The sequence below is a fragment of the Thermobia domestica genome, chromosome 18 (assembly GCF_964235325.1).
Source record: "Thermobia domestica chromosome 18, izTheDome1.hap1.1, whole genome shotgun sequence".
NCBI classification, from domain to species: domain Eukaryota; kingdom Metazoa; phylum Arthropoda; class Insecta; order Zygentoma; family Lepismatidae; genus Thermobia; species Thermobia domestica.
The window spans coordinates 33,458,801-33,476,468 of record NC_137471.1 but is presented as its reverse complement, the minus strand read 5'-3'; the positions used below and the strand labels follow the sequence as shown (position 1 = coordinate 33,476,468).

Here is a 17,668-nt window from a genome sequence, read left to right as displayed (position 1 = left end):
GTTATTCGGTCAGATCCTAATTTAAACCATCCCGGCAGTTTCCTCGTGGAATTGAGTAGAATACTTTGTCAACATGGTTCGTCACAGTTTTCAAACCCGGTACACTGGCTTGTGGTTTGCTCATATGCAACATTAGTATCTTTTAAATTTAGTTTGGACGGTAAATTGAAGAATGCGAAACAACAGTGCGCTTCAATCAGTTTAGTTACACACGCCGGATTTGAACTGGGTGGTGAGACTGTAACTGTTGCCGATACAGTTTTAGATAGTAGACAATATATAAACAACTAAACCGGAAAAGCAGTTACATGAATTCAAACCAATCCAAAACTATATAGTCAGTGTATAATTGTTTAATTGCTATTTACTTACACCCTTCTTGTTTCATCCGTTTATGCTAATAATAAGTCTTCATTGTTAGTATTAATTTTATGAATTTAGATAGATATTTTTTTGTTTTATTGCTAATAAACAGTACAAAATATACATGGAAATGCCTGAAGTTCTTAATTAAATATACTGTCTATTGAGGTGGCGTGTTTGGAATTCCCAAGGTATTTGCGATATCATCAGTTTTTCCCTTCATACAATGTCTTCCTTTTTATTCGTAATGTGAACAATGATATGTACATAAAAGTTAAAAGTAGAACCGCTATATTACGTGATGAAAAGTATATAACTATTTTTTTCAGCAAGGTTACAAAGAGTCTGGAATAATGTTACATATAGATACTTTAAAAGAAGCTAAAATTTCAAAGTAAAAACCTGATTATTTGGTTTATTGGAGTTTCCACGCTTGTTTTTAGCACCTAAACTGAGTTGCTGTCCTACTGTTTAAGGTCGGATCCGAATCACTACTTCTGTACTTACGGTTGTATCCAAGGCAATTACACCCCTTCCCGAGAATCAAAGTCGGAACCACGAGTACAGAAAGCTACTTTCACGAACAGCTACTTGCAAAACCATCTTTATAACCAGAAATACACTCTACAAACATTGACAAAATTAAATAGCATACTGTATTATTCAATTTGCACGTAAATTTCTTTACGGTAAAATATCATCGAATTGAAGACCCTAGATTTTGAACGTACATTATTGAAGCGTTCCCTATATCCAAAAGTACGTTCTTTCAAAAAATGGTGAAATGCTGAAAATCGTATGGTGAAATATTTGAGAATTGAAGACGCAAAATTCCTAGCGTAAACTTTCAGGACATACCCTGGGAAGATATACGCCGGGTGTTTAAAAAGATCTTCCCTCTCAAGGCCATATTCTCACAATAGTAGTCTACATAGGACAATGTAGATTTTGATTTCAAATTAAGATTTTACACAACCAAAGAAAATTTTTACTTCATTTTCTTCTGTTGTGAGTAAGAATGTAAGAATTTTGAAATATAAAATCATTTAGACACTTTTACGTCTTAAGTGTTCAGTTACAAAATCATGCAATATTTTAAAGAACTATTGCGTATAAATGCGAAGTATTCAAAACCTCCACAGAATTTAGATGTTTTCTATCCACCATACAAGTTCAGTAATAATGCTGTATTGTCCAGATGAATATTTTATTGAATGTATACACAGTGATTTTTTTTTCTTGGATAACTAGAAATTAGCGACAATATATTCCATCATGACATCATTGGTGAAGAATTAAGATTATTAGTCAAATAATAATTATTTTTATTAACATTTCAGTTTTTGAATCAACGAATTTTAAAAAAGAGAACATTCCACAAAACTACTTCTTGAAAACGAAAAAATAAATAAATGCTTGCCGGAACTACCATAGTCTACGCAAAAATGTTTGTATTGAATCTTATAGCATATGTTAAGACCTTTCATTTTCCAAAAACGTGAGATTGAATATTTAGTTTTATATATAGAGAAATTTCTGGCTCGGAATATTCTTTTTTTATTTTTAGAATATTTTTATTTAATTATGGTTTAATGTAAGTTGTTTCCATATTTGTGATGGGAACAAATATCCATGCTGCTTACCCCCCCCCCCCCATTAAACCATATTCATTTATTTTCCGTGTTACACTGGATTGTAATTTAATAACTATTGTCTATTTTTCGCTGTAATTTTACGTGTATAATGTAGCTTTGACAATTAAAGTAGACTTAAGGAGGCTTTGTTTTCTTGTAAAGTAAATGAGGCTCCAAAAGTTGTTCTTATCGATTAGAATTAATAGCTTTTTGTACATAAAATTCTATGTTCTATGTTAAAAATAGACGTATCGTAGTATTCTGACAATGGTGGAAGGTCTTGCGCCGTCTCAACTTTATGTAAGAATTGTCCTCTTTAATGATTCAGTCTTTTTTGTATCTCATTTTCTGTTTCACCATTCTTATATTCTTCAGAATAAAATTTTCTTCTTAGTGTAGTGTCTTATTAGCCACAATTGTCTCTGAGTTCGTTCTTCTCGCTTCGTTATTTCTAATAATTCCGTGTTTCTTTTACGTTGCACCTTAAGCTGGGTTGTCACTTTACAAGAATCTTGTAGCCGTCATTAAAAATATCTTGTAACTTGATCTTTCTATTTCTGTTTACACATTACAACTTTGTGAAAGCAAGAAAGATATCTCCACCCATGCAGCACTGCACTTTAATGGTCAAATAGTGAACCTCCTCATTAAAAACGTGTATTTTGGCGCGCTTCTCCTCCCCGTACAATAGAATCCGTTGTTTCGGAAGCGGCGAAACTTTTTTTTTTTCTTTCTTTGTCAACGGAAGGGCGATAGCAGGTAGCAAGCAAGACGACCCAGACAGTTGCACGTGGTTTGACTCTTGCAAGATAAAAAAAAAATGTATGTTCCTTTCAAGACTATGTTTACATGGAGAAATATTGTAGAGTTGCAAGATTTTTTTTTTTTTTTAAATGACAGCTACAATATTTTTGTAAAGTGACAACCCAGCTTTACTTTCGTCTCGAATACTGGTTTCCTTCCTTTACTAGTTTATCCGTGATATTCTGTCCCTTATTTTGTCCAGTAATTTTTGGTTTTGCGTTCTTCTTAGACATTTCTGTCTCGAACTGTTCCTTTCCATTTGTAATTTGTCCATCCTTTCTAATACATTGTTTCCCTTTCCTCTATGTTTTTCCGTTTTATCCAGGTAATTTTCGTGATTTTTCATCGTACTGCCATATTTCGAAAGCAGTTACTTTTCATATTTTTCATTTTTTTTCTTTCTTTTCGTTCCGTTCACTGCTGTACTCCGAAAAATATATTTTATTTCTCAACTCCGCGATCACAGTCAATAGCATACGTTGTACTTCCTTTTGGAAGTATATGTCACCATTCATATATTCTCTTTTATTTCTCTCACCCATATTTCATAATTTCTTTTCCTGCTGCTTGGTTGCTATGTAAGTAAATAAGCAGCAACAGAAGGAAAAGGAATAATGTGGTGGCATACTCAAGGATATCCGGCTGTTTCGAGGATGACAGATGTCGACACGGTGTAAACCGGGGGACCGAGATGTCCGTTCCTTTCTTGCATCACACACACATGTAGTAAGCAAGAAGAGAATGGGTGGAGCGCGGTTATTCAAAGATTCGTCGCAGCTAATACTGTTCGAATTATTTTGCATGGTAAGTTTAGTTCATTTTCTCATTATTTTAAACGTCTGATGTGAACTGATGTTGGCTCACACTTATTTCCTGGTCTTGATCAGTGTTTTGATTTTACCTAAGACCTAGATCAATTACAGCAATCCCATAGTTACTAAACGCGTTTCTAAAAAAATAATATAGGGACTGTAATATGCATTCGAATATTAACGTGTCTCCAATAACTGATGGTAGTTCCGGATGGCTCAGTGGTAGAGCGCTTATCTTAGTGCGTGAAATCTGTGGTTCAAGCCCACTTCTCGCCAAGTGGGCTTTGTGTTGGACAAGTCCCATGTGTGTATGGGTTTTCTCTGGGTTCCCCTATCTCCTCCCACTTTCTTCATTCCATCATTTCATTCATTAACATAATCATCGTCTCCTTTAGCCGACCATAAGCGTGGAACGTTAAGGCCGTAAAAAAAATTGATGGTAATCATAATCTTATCCAAGGCGGGTCAAACTTACGTATAATTAATATTAAGAATAACAGTGGAAGTTATTAAATTGGCTGAAGAGCTTGTCTTTCACAGGTTCGAATCGAGCTCAAGGCGTAGTGTTATATATTTAGTCCTTTCTACACTCATTTGATTAGTGCCGTTTTAATTGTCTCCTTTAGCCGAAAGAGCAAATCAGTGGGATTAAACTTAAAAGTAAAATAAACTTTGATAAAGACAGTAAAGAGGATCAAGTAAAATATTTTCATTTATGGGTTATGGACAGCCACCACTGACGTCACCCTCCGTTACCAATGAAAATGTCATCAGTTTGACTTCATTAACGAAATCGGCCGGGATAATCGCTCTGACTATTGCAAACATAAATAAATCAACAAGGGAGGGGTCCCGTTGTTATCTTCTGGCTGGGCCAACAAAGTCATTAATTGGTTTGTAAGTAGAACATCAGCGCTGTACTATCGTCACGAGTCATGTTGGGTAAGTAAACTGTTCACAAAACTACGAAACATGACCTTGAAACATGTGTATAGGGGAGTGTTACAAAACAAGACCCCTCCTCGATAAATGCTCTTCATTATGTTCGTACAATCATTATATATATATATATATATATATATATATATATATATATATATATATATATATATATATATAGTTTTTTTATACTGTGAATACTTTTAACACTAAAACAGTGTTTAAAATCTAAGACTTGGTGAACTAGTCTTGCCCACTTTATTTGTAAAATTTCTCGTCTCGCAAAACGAGTCAAAAATTGTTATATTTCTTGTCTCGAATTTTAAATTAACTTTTCGTTTCGTTTTCGATACTAAAATCGAGACGAAGCGAGAAATTTCTCGTCTCAAAGACAATACTGCCTGCAGAGCATTAATGTCCAGGACATTAAACAGCGAATGTCATGTTTCCTACTTTAGTGATGACTTTGTACTTAAGTTCTATGACACGCGAGAATTTGCGATCACTTTCGCGTTACTTTACAAGCAAAAGTACCGATGACAAAGCTCTGCAAGATAAATTATGGCTCATTTGTATCGTTGCATATTTTCATAATACTGCCGAGAAGTACATTGTTCTTTTAGAATGTATATACAACTATTGTCTTTTAAGAAGCTTAAACGTTGTTGTGTGACGTGCGTTTACATTAGTTGCAACAACCGCAAGCCCGTTATATAACGTAATTACAGCTGAACTTAAAAGAAGAGCTAGCTCGAAAGAGGAAAAAAGTCTAGAGTAAACTTGCATAACGATTTAAAGGTCATGTCTGTGTCCTTACAGGGTTAAGTACACCCCGTTCTGGCTTAGTTGAGCAAAGTACAAAGGTAGTATTTATGCTTGTGTCCAATGTCCAATATCTCGCAATATTTTAGCAGCTCGGAGTTATCGGAAGCAGGCGACATTTTCTAGGAACATTTTTTTTTTTTTTTCATTTCCATAGTCTGTTATATACGGTACAATGATGGAACTTATCAACATATGTCAAGAATGCGTGATCTCTATAAGGCTTAATATTTCAAGGACCAAACTTAAAAATTACGTAGGGTACCAAATGGAGTACATTGTACCTTACTCATAATAAAATGATAGAAGACACGATTTCTCAAAGGTAGAGCGAGAGATTTTCTGAGGTCAGAGCAAATACCAATGAGATAGATAGTTGTCGTTTTTATTATTAGTATTACCAAGCCGAAAATTTGTAATCTGAGCTGTAGGTCTATATCTTGTAGCCGTGACCCAATAGTAAATGTCATGTCATCTATAAAGTGTGTCTCAGTTTTGTATAAGATTGTAGGTTGATTAGTAGTACATCGTTGACGTATAGAAGATAATACAGCGGAGCAATGGTCTATCCTTGTGGAACGCCTGTATTGATTTGAACTGTCGCGGAAAGTTTGTTGCTAGGAATTAACCTTGTCAAGTAAAAAATGATAATACTACCAAACTTCTTCAACCGTTGCCAGATTTAAATTACAACAATGAAAGTTTTTTTGACATAAATATCCAAGTTATGTGTATTTTTTATCGCGTCTTATATATATTCTTTCTAAAATTAAGAGGGTTAATGTTTAGGGAAAAAGTCTGAAAAATATTGTAAAACAAAAATAAATAGTAACAAAATTATTTTTTTTAAAATTTTTAATCGCAAGATATGTTTGTATCCTGTTTCATCTTTGGAAAGTTAAACAGAGGCTTTGAAATCGTGATTTTTTTTTTTTTTTTTTTTTGCTAAAATCGCAAAGAAAAATGTTTAAACACTTTTTGAAGTTTAACCAACTCCGTGTAATCTTTGTTCATTATTATTATTATTCACATTATTGGTAAAATATAATCGATTATTTTCAGCATATCAGTTACTCAATTCGGGTATTGTAAAATGAAATACTATTGGGTATTTTATTCGAGCCTTAGTGTCCTCACCGGCTATCGAACACGGGAGTATGTGTATTAAAACACGAACTTCAGTTATTTGGTCACGCAATAGGTTCTTAATCAAATTGATATTCCTCCATTAATGTGTTCACAGCCTTGTGATTTTTAGATGGAATATGAGACTTTCTTGTGCATTTTGTTACAAATAATAATAATAATAATAATAATAATAATAAAACTAGCATAGTTTTATTAATTGTAAAGTCAGTACAGTATAACGTAATGTTCCAATTCATTCCTGGTCGTATATGCATCTTTGAAGGAAGGCGGCATATGTAATGGCGTTTACCCACTTTACTGCCACGAAGGTCGTGCCATTAGGAACTAAACGCCCGTTATGTTTAGTCCTTTGTCAGACATATCTGTTAACAGCGTTAAGATGACCTACTGGTCTAGGTCGTCTGTCAAATACTACATACGTGTCTAGTGAACTGTAAATTCAAGGCCAGCCCTGTCGGTGTCTCTAAGACTCTGTGATTAGGAATTGAGGATATCGGGTGGTGTATTAAAATCATATGTAAAGTTTTCCAAAATGTGATGTTATTAACAACCAACTGAATATTTGTACAATATTGTTACCGTTTTACGAAAAAGAAGTGCCCAAAGATGAAAGAGATATTTTACTGAGCTAACAAAATAGTACAAATGAAACGATATCTTTAAGTTTTACGTCCCACGATTATGCCGGCTAAGCTAAAGGAGACGGTGGTGATGAGAAATAAATGAAATAGTGGAATAAAGAAAGTGGGCGAAACGAGAGAACCCCGAGGAAACCCACGCACGCGGTTTGTCCACCATAAAACTCACTTGGCGCGTGTTGGGATTGAACCAAGGGCCCCAAGTGAACGCTTTGCCATACGGTGGTGATGAGAAATGAATGAAATAGTAGAATAAAGAAAGTGGGAGGAAACGGGAGAACCTCGAGGAAATCCACGCATGCAATGTTTGTCCACCATAAAACTCACTTGGCGCGGGTTCGGATTGAACCAAGGACCCCAGGCGAACGCTCTGCCACTGAGCCACCGCTGCCGTTGAACAAAATAGTATGCGCGAGTGTAAAAACAACCGCGAGATTCTTTCTAGTCATTGTTGTTTTCACTTTTTAATATTAATTCTTATCCTACATTTTTCGCAGCTCTTCCTTGAATTTTCTAACATTGAGGCTAATATTTTAATTTACGAGTATGTATGAATAACATTACATGTTAAGCTGAAGACAAGACGCAGTTATATAGTAATGTATGTAAAGTAATTATAGTTTGCACATAGGTTTGTATACAAGTAGTTGTATTGCAATTTAAAAGTATAAAATATTCATTAAGAGCCTCTACGTATAGACTTTAAGAGTGATAAAGGGATTTCTCAATTATCCTTTCAACTTTTCGTTGCAAAATTCATGAATTATCTCGTAAATGTACTTGTCATAACTTTTTTAAAAATAAGTTTTTCTATGATGAAATCAACCATTGAAGGATAGGTTATAAGTGTATATGTAAATAGAAGTGACAAAGTCATTGTAGTTAAAAACGCTGTGGATCTGTATTTGCGGAGATTTCCATTTTCATCCACTGTTTGTCCAGAAACATGTATCCACAATATGGAAACAACACTGTAGATTATTTATCCTAGATTGCACGATCATAGTGATATAGTAAAACATACTGCATGAATAGTTTCTCTATATGAAAGAAATCCTTACTCGTTCATTAACGCTTAAAATTTGGATAGCACATAGGGTTTGTGGCGTAAGATACTATCAAGATTTTCTAGAAATTCGAGTTGGAAGGGGGTAAAAAGAGGGTTGCAATAAATTATTATACAGGGTGGTAAGAAACTATTTAAACAAACTTCGGGAACTGATTGCTGACACCGAAACAAGCAAAAAAAAAAAAAAAAAAGTCCTCTGAAGCTTTGGTTAGTGAGGGATCATTTCGGTGATATAAGGTGCCGAAAGTGTGGGAAAATGAACTTCAGAGGGGGCTGTAATTTTAAAAACAACGCAATGTAAAGAGTGCGGTTTACAACATGACACTCGAAGTTATACCTGCTCGATTGAAAAATGTATGTTTCAAACCTCCGCAAGATGTGTGTGAGGGATTCTCCAAAGGAACGAGTAATCCCTACGTTCCTTTGGAGAATCCCTCACACTCATCTTGCGGAGGTTTGAAACACACATTTTTCAATCGAGCAGGTATGACTTCGAGTGTCATGTTCTAAACCGCACTCTCTACGTATCGTTGGCTTAGAATTACCTAGGCTGAAGTTCATTTTTCCCCACAGTTTTGGCACCTTATATCACCGAAACTATCCCTCACTGACCAAAGTTCCAGAGTTTTTTTCTTTTCTTTTTTGCTTATTTCGGTGTCAGGAATCAGCTCCCGAAGTTTGTTCAAATAGTTTCTTACCACCTTGTATATATATTTCATATCGCGGAATTCCTGAGATTTGGGGATATTTTAATTTGTCATTTAGACTTTCATTTTAAATAATTAGTTTTCAGCGTTGTTTATACTTGATTTAGAATGGAAAGAAAAGAGATATAAATCACTTAATATGCAAAATATTGCCCTGAGGAACACATGAGAGAGTTTGCTAGTCCTTGTGATAGTTAACGCAGTCTATTGTCATATGCGGTGACAATTTAATATTCCGATTAGAATCCTATCTTCATTTGCCTGCAGGGCATAGTTAGTTGCAATGGAACTAACTTAAAATAAGTAACCTTAATTCAGGGTTGGAGGGCTATATTGGATGAGACAAACCAATTTACATTGAAAACCGAACTGGTGCTATTAGTCTAAAATTATTCGAGTAATTTTTCTCTATTATTCAAATATCCGAATATACGTTTTCAGTATTTGAATAATGAAATATTCGAATTTCTCACTAATCTGAATCGCGGTGATGCGTTCGATGCTCTCTCAGGACCGAGTCTAGAATCTCGCGCACCAAAGGTACTCATTCTAGCTCCTAGATCAGAAACGAGGGCTTTTTCTCTACCTGTTAGAAAGTTTCTTTGTGGCTATATGATCAATATACACGCCCTCGGTGTGGGAAAAACCGTGTTCAATTTCCTATGGGAATTCAAGTTATTGGAATTCCCTGAACAGCACTAAAAGAGGACTTTAAATTCGAATATCTAGGACACATAGTGGCTCAATGGCAGAGCAGTCACATTTGATATGATAGATTCCTGATTCGATCCCAGACCATATGAGTTTGTGGTGAACAACATCGTGTTCGTGGGTTTTCTCGGAATTTTCCCACATCGTTCCGTTCCTCTAATTAGTTAATAACCATTCATTTTCATTGAACATCCGGCTCAGCCTACAGAACACAATAATGGAACGTTACACTAGAAAAATCTTTTAAGAACTATTCTAGATGTTAAAAAACGGCCAGTATAAGGCTAAGTGGGTTTGTCTAGCGTATCTCTTTAAAAGTAGCAAATTGACCTCTTATCTATATACTAGGTAAAATGTGTTTGTTCTGAAAGTAAGCTAACTACAAACCGCAGTATATGTATTTGTAAATCCGTGTAAATACGAAAATGGCCATAAAGGTGATTTCTTTTCACCTTTACTGCTGGAAATTTCCACCTCCGTGAACTGAATCTAATGGGAAGTTTCATTAAGTTTGTAGCTCAACAAATGTGTTTTTTGTGATCTTCACTTTTATTATTCAGCTGTTTTTATGGTTCAATTTATGTGAGTTGTACTTGGAAGGATTATAGGATCGCAATTTAAAGAACGCTCCTATTGTACTGTTTATGGGAAGTGCGTCACAAGTTACAATGATATCGATATTGAAAACTGATGGAAAAAACTAGGAACAAACACAGGACACAGAAATCCTTTGAACAAAGCCGAAAACCGGAACTTGGTGATAAGATTATATCTCGCAAGAGTTTTGTTTGCATCGTGACTCTATTCATCTCGTATCTTAATTAATAATGAGACCTGTATTGTCTTTGTGTTTGACTCTAAAGCGAAGGGCTGAATGGCTTGTTAAATAGGTTTTCGTAATAGGATTGAGGCGTTGAATAGTCTAGTAATAACCAGACGATGCGAAGGTGTGGTGGGGACAACAGTGTGTCCATAGATTTTCTTGGAGTTTTGTTTCTTCTCATTTTATTATTCCGCCAATTGTACGTATTAGCTTCGATTTACATTTATCATCAGTTCGGTTCACTACTTGTTATTGTAGTAATTGTTCGATTCATTACTCGTTATTCAAGTAATTGTTCGATTCATTATTCGTTATCAGAATAATTATTCGATTCGTTATTCATTATCCGATAATTGTTCGATTCATTACTCGTTATCCAAATAATTGTTCAATTCATTATCCAAATAATTGTTCGATTCATTATTCGTTATACAAATAATTGTTCGATTCATTATTCGTTATACAAATAATTGTTCGATTCATTACTCATTATCCAAATAATTGTTCGATTCATTATTCGTTATCCAAATAATTGTTCGATTCATTATTCGTTATCAGAATAATTATTCGATTCGTTATTCATTATCCGATAATTGTTCGATTCATTACTTGTTATCCAAATAATTGTTCGATTCATTACTCATTATCCAAGTAATTGTTCGATTTATTATTCCTTACGTGATAATTGCTAGGTTCATTATACGTTACGCAAATAATTGTTCGATTCATTACTCGTTATTCGAGTAATTGTTCGATTCATTATTCGTTATCCGAGTAATGTTTCGATTCATTAATCGTTTTCTCAATAATTGTTGGATTCATTGCTTATCCGAATAATTGTTCGATTCATTATCCGTTATCCGAGTAACCGCCTACCTCAGGTGCGTGGAATCCCTGGTTCGATCCTCAGTCAAGTGAGTTTGTGATTAACATCGTGTCTGTGGGTTTCTTTGGGGTACTCCCATTTCCTCCCACTTTCTCATTCGTCTTCCATCATCATTCACTTGCCTTAATCATCCTTCTCCCTTAGCCTAAAAGGCAGATACTCTAAGCGTGGGACGTTAACTGAGAGATTTTCATTTTCATTGTTGCTGAATCTAATGTAAATTAAATTAAAGTTTTACTTCCCCTGTTTATGCTCTGTAGCTTTAAGGAGATAGATGATTATTGAAAGTGATTGATTATGAAGTAATTGTTAGGAGAAAGCAGAAAAACCCCGAGAAAACCTACGATTCCAGTAAACATTGGCCTCGCATGATATATCTGTAAGTCTGTAAAATATATCTGGAAGCCTTTATAACGCACAATACTTAACGCTAAATTTTTAATCGTACTGAATGATTTTGATTCCGTTTTTCCATGAATCTTTATTTCAAGGATCTCACATACTCTGTGCTGGTTATGTAATTAAGGCTAAATACATGAGTATCCCAGGGTGCGTTGTGACATTGTTGAAATTTATTCCCTAGTTGGCCTCGTTCTCATTGAAAGACCAAGGGAGTACTTTTTTTTATTATTATTGCGGTCATTGCTTCTAAACCCACAGGTGTCGTGTTTCCGTTGTTATTTTCCAATTCATTTCCATATCTTAACGTTTATGTTGATGAAGTACATTCTTACGTGGTGGGCCAGTTTTCCTTTTATATATATATATATATATATATATATATATATATATATATATATATATATATACAAAGCCTCGCAAAAATGTAAAGATAATAAAATGCCGGTAGGGCTTGCTGCTACTTTCGGGGTAATCAGCTTTCTGAGTTAATTTTAGAGATGAAGTAACGACAGTTTGGTAATGTTGTAAGTGATAAGGTTACGTTACTTGTAGGGGCACGATGGCTCAGTCGTGGAGCATTTACCTTTGGTGCATTGGATTCCTGGTTCGATCCTTGGCAGAGTAAGTTTGTGGTGGACAAACACCGTGCTCGTGGGTTTTCTCGAGGCTCTCCCGTTCCTCCCACTTTCTTCATTCCACCATTTCACTCATCTCTCATCATCACCGTCTCCTTTAGCCTAACCGGCATAAGCGTGTGACGTTAAACTTAAATATTTCATTTCATTTCATTTTCCTCCCACTTTCTCATTCCACAAATTCTCCCATCATCATTCACTTACTTTAATCGTGGTCTCTCTCAGCCTAAAGGGAATAATCATGGGATGTAAATTGAAAGAAAGAAAGATCGATACACGTACTTGGCCGGCGTGGCTAATTTTCCACCAGCTTCTTCGTATTATGATTAACAAATAGCACACTACTTCTGAGAGTCGGAAATCATCTAGTAGTTGCATTCTTCCTTAGCAGTTCAGATCCAGTTGACCAACATAACTGATTTTTTTTTATATAAGGGAGTACGGTGGTTGAGTAGTAATGCGCTCACATCTGGTGCGAGGCCTCCCGGTTCAACCCTGGGCCACGTTAATGTGTGGTAGATAACATCATGTCAGTGTGTTTTCTCTGGCTTTCCGTTATTCTGAAAAGTCTTTGACTCGTTCGCATTAACAACATCTCTCGGGGTCATGTAGGAGGCAGTACAACTAGCGACAACTATTAGCTAGACTGAACTACTAAGAAAGTTACGGACAGACCGAGTAGTCTTGCTTTTATAAAAAATCCAATAATTCTTGCGTAATCTTCACGTTCATTAATCATCCGTCTCCGTCAACTTAAAGGGCATATTCATTCGACGTTGTATTCCTTGTTTTCGTTGAGTGTTTTTATTGGTGCTCCCACCACATGAATGCCGGATTCTAGCTTTACATATGGTTCTTGTCAACTTCCTTTCCCATTACTATTCTTGTTATCGATTAGTTATGCCATTGTAAGTTGACATCGTATTCTGTATCTGTAAATTTGTAAAATAAATACATGGGTGTAGAGTGGGATCTGAATCACTGTAGTCTCTTTGATGGTCTCCCACATGGAATCGAATCTGGAACCTCTACAACAAAGGCGCATGTGTTAGCCACTAGACGAGTAAGGAGGACTGCAAAGATAAGGGATTTTAATCGGAATAGGGACAGAGTAAACATGAATTTCTCTCAATTAATGTATTTTCCTCGATGACACTTCTGTTCCTGGGTTCGTTTCCAAGTCATAGCAGCTTGTGGGGGACAGCACTGTGTCCATGAATAATAATACCTATAAGATGAGAGTGAAGCTATCTCATCTCGGAAAGGTGTCATGAAAGTATATCTGTTTCCAAAAGCCTGTGTCTTCTCTTGCACTTCGTCTCGTCTCGTGGACAGCCCTATCCGTGGGTCTGTTTGGGGTTGGGGCCCTTTCCTCAACTAAATGACGGCGCCGTAACTTAGATTTTTTCTGGGGGGGGGGGCAAGCATTAATACGCGTATTTGGGCCCCCTAGAATAATCCATCTTTCTCTTACTCTTTATGCCCCCCACCCAGAGTCTGTGGGCCCTACCGTACGGCAAGGTCTCCGGGGCCGTTAGTTACGACCCTGGGCCCGTTCCACACATGACAAATTAATTAAGGGGAAAATATTGACAAATCTCAAATCCACACAAATAAATATTATTTCTAGGCCCATAATAGAAGACATTTTTTACTGAAATGGGCCCACGACTCATTTTTGTTTAATTTACCTTTTGTGTGTTGTTTCGTTTATGTAATGTAGTGAACCTGTTTGATGCTTCATTTATAATTTCATGTTCGTATCGCTAATGCAATAAGAAAATTTTGTGTGAAAATAACCCCCCCTCAAAGGTCCGGGAGCTTCCCTGGAGGGGCAGTTGCCCCTCCGGCTCCCCCCACAAGTTACGGCCCTGAAATGACTGCCTTCTTTTTCACCATTACATCTCTATATTTCCCCTTCTACTTTATCCTTTCTTCTACACTAAGAAAGCTTTAACGTTAGCGTCTTCTGCAGCATCGGACGCCCGGGTTCGATTCCTGGCGGAAGCTCATGTTGCTCGAATCCCCCTTAAGTTGTAGGTCCACGTTTCATATAACCTCGGTGCTAAAAGAGACGTTCAACTCCAATCCACGTAGAACACATAGTGGCTCAGTGGTAGAGTGCTCATCTATGGCGCAAGAGAGCCCTGATTCAATCCTAGTTCATGTGATTTTGTGATGGCAACATAGTGTTCGTAATTTTTTAAATTTCATCCGTTTCCTCCAGCATTCTTACCCCACCAATTTTTAAAATTATCATTCACTTTAATTAACCCATCTCCTTTAGCATGTAAACTCTATCCGTGGGTCGCATAACTACTTATTTCATTTTCCCAATTCACCTAAGAAGACATTAAATGTGCTTTATGTAGCTGGAACTCAGACTAATTAATCACAAGATTACTTACGAAGTAATTTCCTATAAGTGTTGTTCGTTGTATTATTAGATATTACGTAATAGTGCATTCTGGATTATTGCAAGTTCTCTCATTATCGAATTGACATATCGTTTATTATGTTTGTTGATATATGTGTCTAGCAAGATACCATACTAGGAAAAAACCCATACTTCACAGTTAATAAGTGGCCGTCAGTTGTGAATTATTGCAGAGCGTATGTATTAAAGGTGACGGGTATATTGCAACCGTCTTGTGTTGTTCATAAATGCATTCATTTGTCCTCCGTTGTATTAAAAATTGTTGATGGAATTCCATATTTTCATCTTTTCTGCTTCGAGTCCTTTCGTAGATTTAAACCCCAGAGACACGTTATTTTAATTATTCATTGGTATTAAGCTAAGTATAGTAAAGAACTACTGCTCATACTAATGGTAAAAGCATGGGATTTTTTTAATTGAGCTTTTTATACTAATTTAAGGACCCTGTACAGAATGGGACTATTTTTAAATATATATTTCCATGAGGCTACGAGAAAAAATGAGACCTCAAAGTGGGACATTTGAACTATCGCTTATACCAGTGGTAAAAAAATACCCACACTTGGATAATGTTTTAATTGCTCTTTCCATATTAATTGGAGGAGCCAGAATCCAGTGGAACTATTTTTATTCATGTCTGTCCATAAGCTCCCCAAAAAATGACCTCGTATATTTATTTTATCCCAAACATGAGGCGATTTTTATCGTAACATATATGCACGTGTATGTTTTACAATTGTTCTGTTGGACCCAGAGTCTTCATATTAGTACAATGCGCAGAAAGAAATTTACTCAATCGTTTCCATGCCGTTACTCGGCCGCCGCGATCCTTCGGCTTTCTTCGGAGCACACGAAGCGACACGAAGTTGACCAGAACCCAGGAAAATAGTGTAGAAAGCAGTAGCGGCACTGCACGCGTGAATGGTCGCAGCCATATGGCAGGGGAATGGCATTGACTCGGCACACTATGTGTGAATTGTTGGCATGAGCAGTAGTTCTTTCCCGAAACAAGTGGGCTGGACCTACTAAATATGTGTTGTGTAATAGATCAGCATATTGGATGCTATTGTTGTTATTTGTAACTTTCTTAACTAGAGGTCGTTACATTTTCCATGTACCTTCTCAATTGTCTTCCTACGATTTAAATACCCTTTCTTACTCTTGAAGAAAGCTTATACTAAGAAAAGCAAGCTCTCGATTCGATATTGTTGTTCTTTACAAGTTGGAGATCAACTTCCTGAATCCATATAGTATGCTTTTGATATAGATTTTTTCATCCTTAAAGCGAAAATGTTACACGTGAAATCTTGGTATCTTAATATAACTAACTAACTAATTAACTATCTCTGTGGCCTATAAAACCTGGAGGTTGAATGTCGCGTTCACAAAAGCTCTCAATTTACTTCTGTCTTTAGCCAACAATATAAAGTTTCTACTTCGTATTCCTATTTCTGCGAGTTCCATCTTAATATTGTTCTCTCATCTGCGCCTAAATCGTCTTAATGGTCGTTTTCCGATTGGACGTAAAGTTAGAAGTTCGAAAGCGGTTCTGCTTTCTTCCATTCTGTCTGTATGACCTGCCTACCTGAGTCTCCTAGACTTGATGTCCCAAATAATGATTGGTAAACTGTATAATTATGCAGTTCCTTGTTGGGAAGTTTCCACTATTCCCCATTCTTGTTCCTCTTGGGTCCGAATATTCGTTTCAGGATTTTGTTCTCAGATACTTTCAGTCTATGTTCTTCACTCAGAGTTAGCGACCGTGTTTCGCAACCATACAGGAGAAGAGGCATGATTATCGTTTTATATATTTTAAGCTTCAAATCTCTCATCACAATTCGAGAAGACAAAAGGTTTTCAACTGAATAATAACACAAATTTTCTGTTTTCAGTCGACATTTAATTTCTTCGTGAGTATGGTTTTGCTCTGTTAATACTGATCCTAGATATTTGAAAGTATCCACTTTGTCGAATATACCAGAAGAAATTCCTGTTAGATAAGTGGCTTCTAGATTAAGTATGTGTGAACCAAGAATGTCTTAACTTTGCCCCCAGGGTCAATTTTTAATTGAACACGCGCATTATTACACCATTGTTCTTACTCCTTCCTCCGAGTAAGGTTCACGCGATTCGTTCTTGAGTTGGATAACTATCACGGTACATAAATAACATAATTTAACCCAATGTCCATGACTCGCACGACAATCGCGTTGCATAAATGCAGCCTTATACGCTGATAGACTTTGTAGTTATCTTTCAGTGCAGTGCTTTCACACACACACACACACGGACACAAGAGAGAAGAATAGTACACAGATTTAGTGAGAAAAGAGATGGCGTGATGAAAATATTGAGTTTATTAGAATTATGAGTCTCGTAAAAGTTTGCATGTATATTACGATGTTCCGTCATCACCGGGTCACTAAGTTTGTGACCCGTTCCATCACTGGTGGGTAGCGCGATTCCTATTGAGGATAGTGAGCCCGAGTCCAATGAGATAAATAAGAGTTAACGCTACCCTTATTAAGAATAGTGATCCTGTGCAGTGTTGCCAGATTGGGCTACAAGTAGCGGAGTGGGCAATTTTTTAAGTGCCCTCGCTACCAAAATTTCAAATAGAGCTACTTTTAATATTGTGTAGGCTATAACTCTTAAGGATGGGCTACTTTTTATTTTTATATATGAAATTACGAACTATTAGTTTTATATAATACAATAAACGTTTTGTTTGCTTAGTATTCTAGTGACATGTCACAACGAACAATAGTTCTAGTAAAACTAATATGTTCAATTTTTGTATTAGTACTTTTCAATCTCCAAATCTGATAACACTAGAC

The 17,668-nt window shown here is 36.1% G+C and overlaps 1 protein-coding gene across 4 annotated transcripts in view; it reads left to right on the top strand.

Annotated features, from left to right (window-relative positions):
- IP3K1 (inositol-trisphosphate 3-kinase-like protein) overlaps positions 1-17,668 on the top strand; it is a 387,738-nt gene that overhangs the window by 309,582 nt on the left and 60,488 nt on the right. The window contains exon 1 of one of the 4 annotated variants that reach the window (XM_081745267.1): positions 3,528-3,605. The exons of the other annotated variants lie outside the window; for them this stretch is intronic. Within the exon in view, the coding sequence (XP_081601393.1) occupies positions 3,543-3,605 (63 nt within the window). The 5' untranslated portion in view covers positions 3,528-3,542. Of the gene's footprint in view, positions 1-3,527; positions 3,606-17,668 lie in introns of those variants that run through there. 4 annotated transcript variants of the gene reach the window in all.